The 17,716-nt window shown below is 45.5% G+C and overlaps 1 protein-coding gene across 24 annotated transcripts in view; it reads left to right on the top strand.

Moving 5' to 3' along the window:
• Positions 1-17,716, top strand: part of LOC106591349 (tensin-1) — a 185,378-nt gene that overhangs the window by 128,319 nt on the left and 39,343 nt on the right. For 20 of the 24 annotated variants that reach the window (XR_014380984.1, XM_082962981.1, XM_082962977.1 and 17 more), the window contains 8 exons: positions 5,321-5,370; positions 7,847-8,018; positions 8,165-8,215; positions 8,444-8,566; positions 10,137-10,201; positions 14,385-14,468; positions 16,388-16,500; positions 16,660-16,720. Coding sequence is in view for 23 of the 24 variants with exons in the window: in XM_082962981.1 (XP_082819107.1) it covers positions 5,321-5,370; positions 7,847-8,018; positions 8,165-8,215; positions 8,444-8,566; positions 10,137-10,201; positions 14,385-14,468; positions 16,388-16,500; positions 16,660-16,720 (719 nt within the window). In the remaining variant the exon portion in view is untranslated. The remainder of the gene's footprint in view (positions 1-5,320; positions 5,371-7,846; positions 8,019-8,164; positions 8,216-8,443; positions 8,567-10,136; positions 10,202-14,384; positions 14,469-16,387; positions 16,501-16,659; positions 16,721-17,716) is intronic. The other 4 variants (XM_082962973.1, XM_045697916.2, XM_045697918.2 and 1 more) reach the window with 1 other exon arrangement.

Genomic DNA, 17,716 nt, shown 5'->3' with positions numbered 1-17,716 from the left:
AACACACATTAACCTAACACACATTAACCTAACACACATTTACCTAACACACATCAACCTAACACACATTAACCTAACACACATTAACCTAACACACATTAACCTAACACACATTAACCTAACACACATTTACCTAACACACATGAACCTAACACACATTAACCTAACACACATTAACCTAACACACATTAACCTAACACACATTTACCTAACACACATTTACCTAACACACATTTACCTAACACACATGAACCTAACACACATTAACCTAACACACATTAACCTAACACACATTTACCTAACACACATCTACCTAACACACATTAACCTAACACACATTAACCTAACACACATTAACCTAACACACATTTACCTAACACACATTAACCTAACACACATCTACCTAACACACATTTACCTAACACACATTTACCTAACACACATTTACCTAACACACATTTACCTAACATACATTTACCTAACACACATTTACCTAACACACATTTACCTAACACACATTAACCTAACACACATTAACCTAACACACATTTACCTAACACACATTTACCTAACACACATTTACCTAACACACATTAAGCTAACACACATTAAGCTAACACACATTAAGCTAACACACATTTACCTAACACACATTTACCTAACACACATTTACCTAACACACATTTACCTAACACACATTTACCTAACACACATTAACCTAACACACATTTACCTAACACACATTAACCTAACACACATTTACCTAACACACATTTACCTAACACACATTAACCTAACACACATTTACCTAACACACATTAACCTAACACACATTTACCTAACACACATTTACCTAACACACATTTACCTAACACACATTAACCTAACACACATTTACCTAACACACATTTACCTAACACACATTAACCTAACACACATTAACCGAACACACATCCTCCTCCTCACGTTATTTTCTCTCTGTAATCTGGTTTCAGTGGTCTCCTGTATTCCTCAGCTCCTCTGTCAGCACTGGAAGAAAGTATTTCTGCTCTCAACTCTGAATCACTGGTATATAACAGTGTTATAGGGAGCAGTCAGGGTTACAAATATATACGATAGAGGGAAACAGCTCTCTCTGGAATTACTCTGGAAATGTGTAATTGGTAGCTAAGGGTCAACGGATGGGTTTCGGGAAGAGTGTTAGCCAATCAGACGACCTCTCGTAGTCCCACTGTTCCAGGGCATTCACTCTAGCACAATGTGGTGGTGTCGCTTTACAATAAGTACATTTCATTCACTTGGAGACGTAGTAGTATTTAGAGGGGGACCACACACACACACAGACACAAACCACAGAGAGAGAGAGAGAGACAGAGAGAGAGAGAGAGAGAGAGAGAGAGAGAGAGAGAGAGAGAGAGAGAGGAGAGAGAGAGAGAGAGAGAGAGAGAGAGAGAGAGAGAGAGAGAGACAGAGAGAGAGAGAGAGAGAGAGAGAGAGAGAGAGAGGAGAGAGAGAGAGAGAGAGAGAGAGAGAGACAGAGAGACAGAGAGAGACAGAGAGAGAGAGAGAAGGAATAATGAGGGATAATAAGAAAGAGGGAAGGGAGAAACCAAAAGTGGGCGGGAGGAGAGAAAGAATAAGCACAAAAGGGGAACGACAAATGAGAGGCACGGAGGAGAAGAATAGAGAGCGAGAGAGTTAAAGACTGAACTGGAACCTGTTTTGGGGGGGGCTGAGACTTTTTGAGGAGAGAGTCCCATCATGACAAAGGAATAAACAACAAAGAACAAACTGGACATATACAAGAAGATCTTCGTCGTCTCTTGGAAGGAAACGAATATGGATATTAGACTCCAGGTGTTTCTATGTGATTGACAACCAAGGCATTTGGTCATTGAAGCCTTCGCCAGGGCGATAGGGCGAACGCAGAAGGGGTAGAGCGAGAGGGACCCTGGTCCAGTCCGGACCAGACCAGTCCAGCCATGACCTCAGGTGGCGCCCTCCGCAGGCGCCTCGCCTCGTTCCGCTATTCCTGGAGGCGGAGCGCTGAGTACCTATTTAAGGTAGGCCACGCCCACTCTGGAAGTGTACCTGGTGGGATGACGGGCAAATCTGGCTGTTTAGTGCATGTTCCCCTGCTGTCAAATACCCTACTTTGTATTTGGGTGTATTTAGGGTATCTAGGGTGCCTTGAGGAATGGCATATGAAGTTGTACATTTTGGGTGAAATTCCCCATTAATAATGAGTTTGTCCACACGTTGTTGCATTACCCACTGGGTACAGACGTCAGCTCAATGTCTAGTTTTGATTTATATTTGGTTGAGTTGTCAACTAACGTGAATTCAATGTGAAATCAACAAAAAATGTCACCAAGTCATTGGTTTTAGGTTAAACGTTGTTTTCCATGTTTTTGGGGGTTGAAATGACATGAAAACAACATTGATTAAAAATAATTATAATCCCAGTGGGTACATACCATTGTAATCATAAACAGCAAGACCTTAATGTTTTTTCTTTCAGTCAACACAGTTAAACGTCTACTATCTAAGCTTCTTTGGTGGTTTTGGTCTTTCATTGAATGTCTTCCTCCTGTCTGTCTGTGTTGTAGTCTTTCATTGAATGTCTTCCTCCTGTCTCTCTGTGTTTTGGTCTTTCTTTGAATGTCTTCCTCCTGTCTCTCTGTGTTGTAGTCTTTCATTGAATGTCTTCCTCCTGTCTCTCTGTGTTTTGGTCTTTCTTTGAATGTGTTCCTTCTGTCTCTGTGTTGTAGTCTTTCATTGAATGTCTTCCTCCTGTCTATCTGTGTTGTAGTCTTTCATTGAATGTGTTCCTTCTGTCTCTGTGTTGTAGTCTTTCATTGAATGTCTTCCTCCTGTCTCTGTGTTGTAGTCTTTCATTGAATGTCTTCCTCCTGTCTCTCTGTGTTGTAGTCTTTCATAGAATGTCTTCCTCCAGTCTCTCTGTGTTGTAGTCTTTCATTGAATGTCTTCCTCCTGTCTCTCTGTGTTGTAGTCTTTCATTGAATGTCTTCCTCCTGTCTCTCTGTGTTGTAGTCTTTCATTGAATGTCTACCTCCTGTCTCTCTGTGTTGTGGTCTTTCATTGAATGTGTTCCTCCTGTCTCTGTGTTGTAGTCTTTCATTGAATGTGTTCCTCCTGTCTCTCTGTGTTGTAGTCTTTCATTGAATGTCTTCCTCCTGTCTCTCTGTGTTGTAGTCTTTCATTGAATGTGTTCCTCCTGTCTGTCTGTGTTGTAGTCTTTCATTGAATGTATTCCTCCTGTCTCTCTGTGTTGTAGTCTTTCATTGAATGTCTTCCTCCTGTCTCTGTGTTGTAGTCTTTCATTGAATGTCTTCCTCCTCTCTCTGTGTTGTAGTCTTTCATTGAATGTCTTCCTCCTGTCTCTGTGTTGTAGTCTTTCATTGAATGTCTTCCTCCTGTCTCTGTGTTGTAGTCTTTCATTGAATGTCTTCCTCCTGTCTCTCTGTGTTGTAGTCTTTCATTGAATGTCTTCCTCCTGTCTCTGTGTTGTAGTCTTTCATTGAATGTCTTCCTCCTGTCTCTCTGTGTTGTAGTCTTTCATTGAATGTCTACCTCCTGTCTCTCTGTGTTGTAGTCTTTCATTGAATGTCTTCCTCCTGTCTCTGTGTTGTAGTCTTTCATTGAATGTCTTCCTCCTGTCTCTGTGTGTTTCTCTTCTTGGTAGTTTGTTGGTCCTGCTGGGTAGTGTATCTTTACAGCTGGTTTTGATAACTGTGATGAGTATTACTGAGGTGGGAACGCAGGACACACATACGCACGCACGCACGCACGCATGCACGCACGCACACACACACACACAGTAACAGTCACTTAGGGATATCTTTCTGAGTTATAGCTGATGAAAAACAAAATGTGTGTGTGTGTGTGTGTGTGTGTGTGTGTGTGTGTGTGGACGGTTGGACACAGATTGTATGAGAGGCTTGGTGGTTGTGTTGTGTGTACACGTTTAGTTCTGCGTGTGTATACAGGCGTGTGTATGTGTGTGTCCATGCCATGTGTGTGATGCAAGAGACCTTGTTCTTACGTAATTGCGACACTTGTCCCCTGTGAACAGACATATTGTTGCAGTTTTCGAGCAACAGTGTCCATGGTTCCAGCAGGCAGCATCTGTTTCTAGTCACATCACTATGAATAATGGGTTTTCCTTTTGCCTGACTAGGATTAGTTTCATCACAGAGAAATGAATGGAACAATGGCAACACAGAGCTCTGTACTGTGTACATAACCTTCTGTTCTGTTCAGGTCCTCTCTATTCTCCTTCACATAGTGTCTGTCTATGTTCTCCAGCCAGATGGGGAAGTCAGTGCTTGCCTTGTGGTAAAAAGGATGTTGAATCACTAAAGATAGCCCTAGTGATGTCCCAGTATTGTCCTCATCTCCCTGTCTTCATGACCATGGACAGACAGATGGCAGGGTGTAGATGTCAATGTAACTCTTACAGAAAGGTCAAACACAGACAGACAGACAGCTATGTACTGTACAGGCTAAGTTTAAATGTTTGGGTATTTTCACATTTCAAACATACAGTAATTTGCTAGTGTATAAAACTGAACGTTTCAGCCTATAGCCTTTGCCATGAGTGTGCTGGTTGGCTGGTTGGTTGCAGGACATGCCAAATATGTGATGTCAGTTAGATTTCTGTAACAGGAAACAACCAATTGTCAGTAATTAGATGTTTCCTAATGTTGTTGGATTACGTTACCATGAAGGTAAGGAGACGAGGAGACGAGGAGACGAGCAAAGAAAGCTGTTTAAGGCTGTTGCCGCATGCCACTAACCAACCAACCCATCACCACCCCATCACCAGGGTCATAGACAGGCTAATACCATGGTAATACTATGTGTTTAAAGCACCAGCTGTCCGACAGCATCTATTTTAGAACACAGCACTTTGTGTCTGAACACTGTGATCTATTGTCTACTGCTAATCACCCTCGTTGTTGAAATGAAATGTGTTTCGTGCTCAGCGCCGCAGCCTCCTCGATATTCTCCGCTGCTTTTCTCTCTGTAGTTAGACTGAGGATGGGGGACACTGGGTACAAGTAAGGCCCCAGGGATATCATGTTATTTCAAAGCAATGGACGCATCTCATCATGGCTAAATTCTATCCAGTTGTTTGGATTTGATATAGTTGCAGACCAGATGCAGTGGGCTTTAATGTGGAATGTACCATGCAGTTGTGTATTACACTCACTCGCACACTTACATCAAACGCAAACAATGCCAAGTTGATCAAGGAGACTGAGTGTGTGCTGTACCTTCTCTGTGTTCTCTGTAGGGAACCCCAAGGTCCTGTAAGAGTGAGCAGACTAGACGAAGGTCATCACGGTAAGAGAGACCACTGTCTTTCCCTCTCTATCCAGGCTGTCACTATTCCTCATCTACTGCAGTATACGGCCACGTTTACACCTGTTTCTCTGACCTCACGTTTCGGTTCATTGATACCCATAGAGCTCAGCACACACTGAAATCCATGGACACAGGCCTATCAAAAACCCATCAGGATGTATTCTATCCTGTTGTCAGATCACTGTGACAACCATGCCTGTTTCTCCAGCTACGTTTCCCATCTAACAGCCATCTGGGAGTCGGGATTTGGGTGAACTGATCACAATGATTGTGCAATACCCGCTTGGATTATTCCAGAACACTTTGTTCTGAACTGAAGAACTAGGGTTGAAGATGTTTATGAAAACATGTGTGATATCATATGGCGCCACTTCCATTACCATAGACATAAATCACATCGGTTTGTCAGTACTGAAGACTCACACGTCAAAGATATGATAGATAATAGATACCACACACAAGAGCCACCAAGGAAGAGCTTTATAGACTAGTGCTGATGTACAAACCCTGTAAGATATCAGGGGCCATATTCATACAGAGTAGCAGTGCTGATCTAGGATCAGTTTGACCTTGTAGATCATAAGGAGCAAGATTATATGGACAGGGAGAAGCTGACCCTAGATCAGCACTCAGTACTCTGAAACGTTTTGTCAGAGCTCTAAGTATCTTCCTCCCCAGGAGTGTCAGTCTGCTGCAGGCCATGGAGGAGGACTATGAGGTGGACCTGGTGTACATCACCTCTCTAACTATCCTCTCTCCTCTCTCCTCTCTCCTCTCTCCTCTCCCCAGGAGTGTCAGTCTGCTGCAGGCCATGGAGGAGAGCTATGAGGTGGACCTGGTGTACATCACCTCTCTAACTATCTATCCTCTCCTCTCTCCTCTCTCCTCTCTCCTCTCCCCAGCAGTGTCAGTCTGCTGCAGGCCATGGAGGAGAGCTATGAGGTGGACCTGGTGTACATCACCTCTCTAACTATCTATCCTCTCCTCTCTCCTCTCTCCTCTCTCCTCTCTCCCCAGCAGTGTCAGTCTGCTGCAGGCCATGGAGGAGAGCTATGAGGTGGACCTGGTGTACATCACCTCTCTAACTATCTATCCTCTCCTCTCTCCTCTCTCCTCTCTCCTCTCTCCTCTCTCCTCTCTCCTCTCTCCTCTCTCCCCAGCAGTGTCAGTCTGCTGCAGGCCATGGAGGAGAGCTATGAGGTGGACCTGGTGTACATCACCCCTCTAACTATCTATCCCCTCCTCCCTCTTCTCTTCTCTTCTCTTCTCTTCTCTTCTCTTCTCTTCTCTTCTCTTCTCTTCTCTTCTCTTCTCTTCTCTTCTCTTCTCTTCTCCCCTCCTCTTCTCTCCTCTCCCCCCTCCCCTTCTCCCCCTCCCCCTCTCCCCAGGAGTGTCAGTCTGCTGCAGGCCATGGAGGAGAGCTATGAGGTGGACCTGGTGTACATCACATATGTAACTATCTATCCTCTCCTCTCTCCTCTCTCCTCTCTCCCCAGGAGTGTCAGTCTGCCGCAGGCCATGGAGGAGAGCTATGAGGTGGACCTGGTGTACATCACCTCTCTATCTATCCTCTCCTCTCTCCTCTCTCCTCTCTCCTCTCCCCAGCAGTGTCAGTCTGCTGCAGGCCATGGAGGAGAGCTATGAGGTGGACCTGGTGTACATCACCTCTCTAACTATTTCTCCTCTCTCCTCTCTCCTCTCCCCAGCAGTGTCAGTCTGCAGCAGGCCATGGAGGAGAGCTATGAGGTGGACCTGGTGTACATCACCTCTCTAACTATCTATCCTCTCCTCTCTCCTCTCTCCTCTCTCCTCTCCCCAGCAGTGTCAGTCTGCTGCAGGCCATGGAGGAGAGCTATGAGGTGGATCTGGTGTACATCACATATCTAACTATCTATCCTCTCCTCTCTCCTCTCTCCTCTCTCCTCTCTCCTCTCTCCTCTCCCCAGGAGTGTCAGTCTGCTGCAGGCCATGGAGGAGAGCTATGAGGTGGACCTGGTGTACATCACCTCTCTATCTATCCTCTCCTCTCTCCTCTCTCCTCTCCCCAGCAGTGTCAGTCTGCTGCAGGCCATGGAGGAGAGCTATGAGGTGGACCTGGTGTACATCACCTCTCTAACTATCTATCCTCTCCTCTCCCCAGCAGTGTCAGTCTGCTGCAGGCCATGGAGGAGGACTATGAGGTGGACCTGGTGTACATCACCTCTCTAACTATCTATCCTCTCCTCTCTCCTCTCCCCAGCAGTGTCAGTCTGCTGCAGGCCATGGAGGAGAGCTATGAGGTGGACCTGGTGTACATCACCTCTCTAACTATCTATCCTCTCCTCTCTCTCTCCTCTCCCCAGCAGTGTCAGTCTGCTGCAGGCCATGGAGGAGAGCTATGAGGTGGACCTGGTGTACATCACCTCTCTAACTATCTATCCTCTCCTCTCTCCTCTCTCCTCTCTCCTCTCCCCAGCAGTGTCAGTCTGCTGCAGGCCATGGAGGAGAGCTATGAGGTGGACCTGGTGTACATCACCGAGAGGATCATCTCTGTCTCCTTCCCCAGCGGAGCAGAGGAGCGCAGCTACACCTCCAACATCAAGGAGGTGGCCTCCATGCTGGCCTCCAAACACGGGGAACACTATCTGGTGAGATCCCCTGTCCTGCCACTGCTCTACCTCACTACCGGGCCTGTCTGTTGGTGTGGTGGCTTTTCGTGCACCCTGTCACGTCCTGTTGCTGATGGACAACTGTTTCCTGGTCATTCTTATTGATGTGGAGTTTGTGATTTCAGCTCCTCAACCTAAGCGAGCGGAGGAATGACATCACCAAGCTTAACCACAAGGTATACACACACAAATACACACCCACACACACACACACACATACACAAATACACACACACACACACACACACACACACACACACACACACACACACACACACACACACACACACACACACACACACACACACACACACACACACACACACACACACACACCTCTCCTAAATGCAATGGTAGTGGTGGAAGTTTTGATATGTGATAGTGGTCTGTGTGGCCCCCTGTAGGTGCTGGAGTTTGGCTGGCCAGACCATTATGCTCCGGCCCTGGATAAGATCTGCAGCATGTGCAAGGCCATGGACACCTGGCTCAACGCTGACCAACACAATGTAGTGGTGCTTCACAACAAGGTAGGTGGTCGGACACATCACTCCAGGGAAGGGAGGAAGGAAGGATACATAGTCAAAGTATTGGAACAGGGTCCCGTAGTCTTACAGATCACTGATCACTCCAGGGAAGGGAGGAAGGAAGGATACATAGTCAAAGTATTGGAACAGGGTCCCGTGGTCTTACAGATCACTGATCACTCCAGGGAAGGGAGGAAGGAAGGATACATAGTCAAAGTATTGGAACAGGGTCCCGTAGTCTTACAGATCACTGATCACTCCATGGAAGGAGGAAGGAAGGGTTTCTTCCCAGGAGTGTTACACTATGCCGTGGGCCACTGTGTTGAGGACAGTAGAGGGTGCTCTCTGTTTGAAGAGTGTGAAAGCAGACAGCCAGGCCCCAGGGAGAAAGTCCCCTATGAATACTCTACTCTGTATGTCCTCAATTCTCATTGGTAAGGAGGTAAAACACCAAACTGTCTCCCTAGCTCATTGGTCGAAAAGGAAAGGCACCAAACTGTTTCCCTGTACCTCATTGGACAAAGTGGGATAATCAAGCTGTCTTGTAGTTGGAAGACAAGTCCTCCACATTCTAGTATTGCTGGTAAAACACTTAAATGGTCCTTAACTGCAGACTGTTAGACTGAAGCCGTATATCACAAAGAAATCCAGTGAACATGAGAGTCATTGGATTCTAATAGAGACTGTTGCTGCTGCTGCCTGTGTTTTGGCAGCACATCCTCCTCCCCCAACCTCTCAGGCCCAATGATTCATCATACAACTTGTCATGAATGATCCAATGTCAACTACAGTAACTCCCCAAAAAACGACTTTAAAAACTTAATCTAAGTCTCTATCAATCGGTGTTAAAGACTTTGAGTCAATGTAGCTGAATAGTGAGTAGTAACTTGATAAGTCTGTGGGGGAACATTTTATTCAATATGTACAACAAGTGGTAGCAAACAGAGCATCCCCATGGTTACCAACGCTTATTTTCCCCCTCATCCTGAAATTGAAGCTTTTGGTCAAGATGGAAAAACTGTTCCATTCAGAAACGCCTCATTTTATTAAATGCTATTTATTATCGCCTCAGTCAGAAATGTTCCACGGGCTGTTTCCGAGTTGAGGGTCAAAGGTTTCTCCTGTAGTGTTGCATTTCTATCTTCTGTTGGATTTGACCACAAACAATGTCATTGTGATAAATAGAACCAGGCAGTTTGATCAAATTCAATCTGTGGCAGTTTGGCTTGAAAATAGCCTGGTCGCTTAAATCTAACTCACTGTACAGCATTTACATGTCTACACTGTAGGTACAAACATTGTTCGACCTTAAAGTGTGTAACTAAAAATAGCCTTGTATTCTTTCTCAAAAAGTATATCTCCCTCTCTCCCCCTCCCCCATCCCCCCTCTCTCTCCCCCCTCTCTCCCTCTCTCTCCCCCCTCTCTCTCCCTCTCTCTCCCTCTCCCCCTCTCTCTCTCCCTCTCCCCCTTCTCTCTCCCTCTCTCTCCCTCTCTCTCCCCCCCTCTCTCTTCCTCTCTCTCCCTCTCCCCCTCTCTGTCCCTCTCTCCCGCCCTCTCTCTCTCTTTCTGCAGGGGAACCGTGGGAGGACTGGAGTGGTGGTGGCTGCCTACATGCATTACAGCAACATATCAGCCAGGTAGCAGAGACTTATGTCTGCAGACAAACTGACCTCATGTACCCTGTTTGTTATTAGTCAACATATCAGCCAGGTACCAGAGACTTCTGACTGCAGACAAACTGACCTCATGTACCCTGTTTGTTATTAGTCAACATATCGGCCAGGTACCAGAGACTTCTGTCTGCAGACAAACTGACCTCATGTACCCTGTTTGTTATTAGTCAACATATCAGCCAGGTACCAGAGACTTCTGTCTGCAGACAAACTGACCTCATGTACCCTGTTTGTTATTAGTCAACATATTAGCCAGGTACCAGAGACTTCTGTCTGCAGACAAACTGACCTCATGTACCCTGTTTGTTATTAGTCAACATATCAGCCAGGTACCAGAGACTTCTGACTGCAGACAAACTGACTTCATGTACCCTGTTTGTTATTAGTCAACATATCAGCCAGGTACCAGAGACTTCTGACTGCAGACAAACTGACCTCATGTACCCTGTTTGTTATTAGTCAACATATCAGCCAGGTACCAGAGACTTCTGACTGCAGACAAACTGACCTCATGTACCCTGTTTGTTATTAGTCAACATATCAGCCAGGTACCAGAGACTTCTGACTGCAGACAAACTGACCTCATGTACCCTGTTTGTTATTAGTCAACATATCGGCCAGGTACCAGAGACTTCTGTCTGCAGACAAACTGACCTCATGTACCCTGTTTGTTATTAGTCAACATATCGGCCAGGTACCAGAGACTTCTGACTGCAGACAAACTGACCTCATGTACCCTGTTTGTTATTAGTCAACATATCGGCCAGGTACCAGAGACTTCTGACTGCAGACAAACTGACCTCATGTACCCTGTTTGTTATTAGTCAACATATCGGCCAGGTACCAGAGACTTCTGACTGCAGACAAACTGACCTCATGTACCCTGTTTGTTATTAGTCAACATATCGGCCAGGTACCAGAGACTTCTGTCTGCAGACAAACTGACCTCATGTACCCTGTTTGTTATTAGTCAACATATCAGCCAGGTACCAGAGACTTCTGACTGCAGACAAACTGACCTCATGTACCCTGTTTGTTATTAGTCAACATATCAGCCAGGTACCAGAGACTTCTGACTGCAGACAAACTGACCTCATGTACCCTGTTTGTTATTAGTCAACATATCAGCCAGGTACCAGAGACTTCTGACTGCAGACAAACTGACCTCATGTACCCTGTTTGTTATTAGTCAACATATCAGCCAGGTACCAGAGACTTCTGTCTGCAGACAAACTGACCTCATGTACCCTGTTTGTTATTAGTCAACATATCGGCCAGGTACCAGAGACTTCTGACTGCAGACAAACTGACCTCATGTACCCTGTTTGTTATTAGTCAACATATCGGCCAGGTACCAGAGACTTCTGACTGCAGACAAACTGACCTCATGTACCCTGTTTGTTATTAGTCAACATATCGGCCAGGTACCAGAGACTTCTGACTGCAGACAAACTGACCTCATGTACCCTGTTTGTTATTAGTCAACATATCGGCCAGGTACCAGAGACTTCTGTCTGCAGACAAACTGACCTCATGTACCCTGTTTGTTATTAGTCAACATATCAGCCAGGTACCAGAGACTTCTGACTGCAGACAAACTGACCTCATGTACCCTGTTTGTTATTAGTCAACATATCAGCCAGGTACCAGAGACTTCTGACTGCAGACAAACTGACCTCATGTACCCTGTTTGTTATTAGTCAACATATCAGCCAGGTACCAGAGACTTCTGACTGCAGACAAACTGACCTCATGTACCCTGTTTGTTATTAGTCAACATATCAGCCAGGTACCAGAGACTTCTGTCTGCAGACAAACTGACCTCATGTACCCTGTTTGTTATTAGTCAACATATCAGCCAGGTACCAGAGACTTCTGACTGCAGACAAACTGACCTCATGTACCCTGTTTGTTATTAGTCAACATATCAGCCAGGTACCAGAGACTTCTGACTGCAGACAAACTGACCTCATGTACCCTGTTTGTTATTAGTCAACATATCGGCCAGGTACCAGAGACTTCTGACTGCAGACAAACTGACCTCATGTACACAGTTTGTTATTAGTCAACATATCGGCCAGGTACCAGAGACTTCTGTCTGCAGACAAACTGACCTCATGTACCCTGTTTGTTATTAGTCAACATATCAGCCAGGTACCAGAGACTTCTGACTGCAGACAAACTGACCTCATGTACCCTGTTTGTTATTAGTCAACATATCAGCCAGGTACCAGAGACTTCTGTCTGCAGACAAACTGACCTCATGTACCCTGTTTGTTATTAGTCAACATATCAGCCAGGTACCAGAGACTTCTGTCTGCAGACAAACTGACCTCATGTACCCTGTTTGTTATTAGTCAACATATCAGCCAGGTACCAGAGACTTCTGTCTGCAGACAAACTGACCTCATGTACCCTGTTTGTTATTAGTCAACATATCAGCCAGGTACCAGAGACTTCTGACTGCAGACAAACTGACCTCATGTACCCTGTTTGTTATTAGTCAACATATCAGCCAGGTACCAGAGACTTCTGTCTGCAGACAAACTGACCTCATGTACCCTGTTTGTTATTAGTCAACATATCAGCCAGGTACCAGAGACTTCTGTCTGCAGACAAACTGACCTCATGTACCCTGTTTGTTATTAGTCAACATATCAGCCAGGTACCAGAGACTTCTGACTGCAGACAAACTGACCTCATGTACCCTGTTTGTTATTAGTCAACATATCAGCCAGGTACCAGAGACTTCTGTCTGCAGACAAACTGACCTCATGTACCCTGTTTGTTATTAGTCAACATATCAGCCAGGTACCAGAGACTTCTGACTGCAGACAAACTGACCTCATGTACCCTGTTTGTTATTAGTCAACATATCAGCCAGGTACCAGAGACTTCTGTCTGCAGACAAACTGACTTCATGTACCCTGTTTGTTATTAGTCAACATGGAACAATGTATTCATTCAATATCACCACCATGTTTGAAGTTCTATACATCTTTAAAGTTCCCAGATATTTCCAGATGAATAAAAACAGACATTTGTCCATTCTATACTTTAATTTTAGATTTCTATCAGTGTTGTGGTCCATTTGAATTGAAGGCAGTCAATTCAGGAAGTAAACTGACATTTTAATTCAGTAATTCAAAAAGGGCATCTATTTTAATTGACTTCTCAATAAGCTAAAAGGAGAAGCTATATATGTCTAAAGCTTTTTCCATTTGGGGATTTTAAATTCAAATCACTTCCTGAATTGACCGACTTCCATTAGAATTCACCCCAACCCTGATTTCTATGGCTTCACCCCTTGAGATGTCAGTCAAGTCATAGACAAAAACATGGGGTGATGTTAGGACAAGCACGTAGATCTGTAATAGATAGATAGGCTAAAGGGAATCGGGATCAGGCCTCAAATGAAACACTGATGTGGTTGTTATGCAAAGACGTTCTGTTCAGGCTCTGGTGTATTTTTGGTCAATAAAGAGGAACATTTACATATGTCATACCCTGTAAAGACTCCAGATGTTTCAGGGTGGGGGATGGGTTTACAATCTTACACTTTCACTAAGGAATAACAAAGGTCAAATCACACTTGTTTCTTTGATACTCGAGACAGTTCTATCTTGCTTAATGCTTGAGAGTCAGTGGCATTCTAGAAGAGTAAACAGTACACTCATGAACAAACGTTACATGTTACAGATGTAGGATCTTAATTTGAGACAGTTTGCTACGGTAGGAAAATAATCCTGCAGCAACAGGAAATGTGAATTATTATGTGGATTATAATTCATGGACATTTTTGAACTTCAGAATACTTTTTAACCTCAAATACACTATAAGTTAAACATTTCCTGCATTTCAGGAAAGTTTTCCTGCAACAGGGTGATCAAATTAAGATCCTACATCTGTACATTGATCAGATAATAATACTGGGATACTGTAGCATTGTGGGGATGGCAAAAGATGAAAAGCTGTAGATTAAGGACACTTCTTAAGGGACACGGTCGATTAAGGATGTTTTTTAAGGGAGAAGACAACGTAAGGACACTTTTCAGGGTCATTTCAGGACAAACTTATTGTATAGTATATTGTATGTGTTCAGTGAAGAAAAGCCGATCATGACCTTTGTCTCTCCTGTGGTCTTCAGTGCTGACCAGGCACTGGACAGGTTTGCCATGAGGCGCTTCTACGAAGACAAAGCGCTTCCTGTGGGTCAACCGTCCCAGAAAAGGTCAGTTACCACTTACTACCTCACTTCCTGTTTTTGCACTTTCCTGTTTTTGCACCCTACAACTTCCTATGGGCTGGATGAGTTTGATCCCTTGGTGAGAGCATCCAGCTGGATTCCATTCTTAGAATGTGTATCCTTCATTCTGTTCATTGAAGAAGTCAAGAAGGGTAAAGAGATGGGCGTGACTTCTCAGAGTGGAATCCAGTCAATGGATGACATGGTGCAACTCTCACTGTTTCAAAGGCTATCGTCCTCTCCTCTCCTCAGTCCCTATCTCCCAGTGCGTCCCAAACAGGAAATACCTCTGTGTTTTTGTTCCATTAATCCTCCCAATGAAGCCTAATTGACATAATTGAGGAGGAATAATGTTTTTTGGAAAGCCCAGCAGCTTTTTGTATTCTCCAGGATTCCACTGAGAGCTGAAAGGTCACATGGTTTTCAAAGTTCATTCTGACACCTCCTCAGTGATCTGGCATGCTGAATAGGTGGCTTTGTAAGGGAACCCTTAGTGGTGCTTAGAACTGATTTAGGGTCAGATCTCACTAACCCAGTCCTAGCCATAGGTCATTACTGAGTAAATACAAACTGATCTGGGATCCATAGTTTGTGGCACATAAGGGAACCCCAGGTGTATCCAGCAGGCAACAACAGCAGTAGCAGCACTAGGCCTGGCCTCTGACCAGCTGCTGTTTCCTTACTCAGATATAATTATCCCTCAGCCAGTTCCCCGCAGTCTGAACTTATTATGGTCTGCACTGCCGTAGAAACGCACCACATAGAGAAACACTCACTTCTGTTCTGAGAGGTATCACTATCAAATCATCATCAACATTCTTGTGAGGAAATTCCACTCTAGATTAGAATCTAGGTTAGATCCTTGAGTGGAATGTTCTGAGCCAAAATGGCGGATGGTTATCCAGACTTGATCTCTGTGGCAGCCCAACATTATATATATATCTGTACAGTAGTAACTGTAATATGTCAGAATCTGTGTGGCCGTGTTTTCCGGCGTGACCCCGCTGTTACACAGGGAGCTCCTTACACAACCCAGCTGGTCTGTGATTGCTTCCTGCTCCGACCTAATTTCATTTGGGAGACCGAACCATCTGGCGGCTGCCAGCGGAGCGCGGGGGGAGCACAGGGGTGGTGGGGAGATGGGCCGACCTCTGGAACAGAGGTCACACTCTGCATAATCATCGTTAGTATCATTAACAGGCTGCCTGGCAGGCAGAGCTCACCAACACAACACTACATACCCCTGCCTGGCAGGCAGAGCTCACCAACACAACACTAAATACCCCCGCCTGGCAGGCAGAGCCCACCAACACAACACTACATTCCCCTGCCTGGCAGGCAGAGCTCACCAACACAACACTACATACCCCTGCCTGGCAGGCAGAGCTCACCAACACAACACTACATACCCCTGCCTGGCAGGCAGAGCTCACCAACACAACACAACATTCCCCTGCCTGGCAGGCAGAGCTCACCAACACAACACAACATTCCCCTGCCTGGCAGGCAGAGCTCACCAACATAACACAACACTACATACCCCTGCCTGGCAGGCAGAGCTCACCAACACAACACAACACTACATACTCCTGCCTGGCAGGCAGAGCTCACCAACACAACACTACATACCCCTGCCTGGCAGGCAGAGCTCACCAACACAACACAACATACCCCTGCCTGGCAGGCAGAGCTCACCAACACAACACAACATTCCCCTGCCTGGCAGGCAGAGCGGCCTGGCGCTCGTACTCTCCAATTCACTCTGACGTCTCCATAGTGTGCGAAGCCTCTTTGATAATAGATGTGGCGTGTTTGCTAGTCTTGCTTGCCAGACTCATGGTGCATGACATTGAAGGGTTGTCCCTCTGTTTCACGCTGTGACTGTGTTGTGTGGATGTGTGTAGGTATGTACGTTACTTCAGTGGTCTGCTCTCTGGCCACATCAAGATTAACAACAAGCCTCTGTTTCTGCACCACGTCATCATGCACGGCATCCCCAACTTCGAGTCCAAAGGAGGTGAGTCTGCAGCAGGATAGCCTTTATTTCATTATTAGAAATGATTCATGATTCATTTTTTTTCAACTTCATTTTTTCTTCCATTTTTTTCATTCAATGAGAATAAATAATTGTTTCATTTTGGAATACTTTTTCTTCTTTTCTTTTTTTCCCTCGCAGGCTGTCGTCCTTTCCTGAAGATTTACCAGGCGATGCAGCCAGTCTACACGTCAGGAATATAGTATGTTTCTTTAGTTTTTATCTGTTGCATTGTGGGTTGATTTGTCTTTCAGAGAGCTTGTTTTCTCTCCTCTCAGATTCTGTCACTCTATCCCTCTTTCTTTCTCTCCCTCTCAGTCCACAGTACTTTCAAGACTGTCACCCCTTGTTAAGAGATTAGCCTTTAGTAATCTCCCTCTGTTTGTGTGTGTGTGTGTGTGTGCGTGTGTGTGTGTGTGTGTGTGTGAGAGAGAGAGAGACAGAGAGAGAGGGAGGGAGAAATAGAGAGAGAGGGACAGAGAGAAAGAGAGAGAGGGGGGGAGAAATAGAGAGAGAGGAACAGAGAGAGAGGGGGGATAGAGAGAGAGGAACAGAGAGAGTGAAAGAGAGATAGAAAGGGGGGGAGAGAGATACAGACAGGGGGGATAGAGAGAGAGAGAGAGAGGGGAAATAGAGGGGGGAATAGATAGAGAGAGAGAGATAGAAAGGGGGGAGAGAGATACAGAGAGGGGGGATAGAGAGAGAGAGAGAGAGAGAGGGGGGAGAAATAGAGAGAGAGGAACAGAGAAAGAGGGGGGGATAGAGAGAGAGGAACAGAGAGAGCGAAAGAGAGATAGAGAGCGAAAGAGAGATAGAAAGGGGGGGAGAGATACAGAGAGGGGGGATAGAGAGAGAGAGAGAGAGAGAGAGAGAGGGGGGGAAATAGAGGGGGGGAATAGATAGATAGAGAGAGAGAGGGGGGAATAGAGGGGGGGAATAGATAGAGAGAGAGAGATAGCAGGGGGGAGAGAGATACAGAGAGGGGGGATAGAGAGAGAGAGAGAGAGGGGGAATAGAGGGGGGGAATAGATAGAGAGAGAGAGATAGAAAGGGGGAGAGAGATACAGACAGGGGGGGATAGAGAGAGAGAGAGATAGAGAGAGAGAGAGAGAGGGGGGGAGGGGAGTAGAGGGGGGGGGGGGGAATAGATAGATAGAGATAGAGAGAGAGTCTGTATGTGTGTCAGTGTGTGCCGGTG

The sequence above is a fragment of the Salmo salar genome, chromosome 16 (genome assembly GCF_965601325.2).
Source record: "Salmo salar chromosome 16, fSalSal1, whole genome shotgun sequence".
NCBI classification, from domain to species: domain Eukaryota; kingdom Metazoa; phylum Chordata; class Actinopteri; order Salmoniformes; family Salmonidae; genus Salmo; species Salmo salar.
Note: the sequence above shows the minus strand (reverse complement) of the source record. Positions and strands in the feature narration are given on the sequence as shown.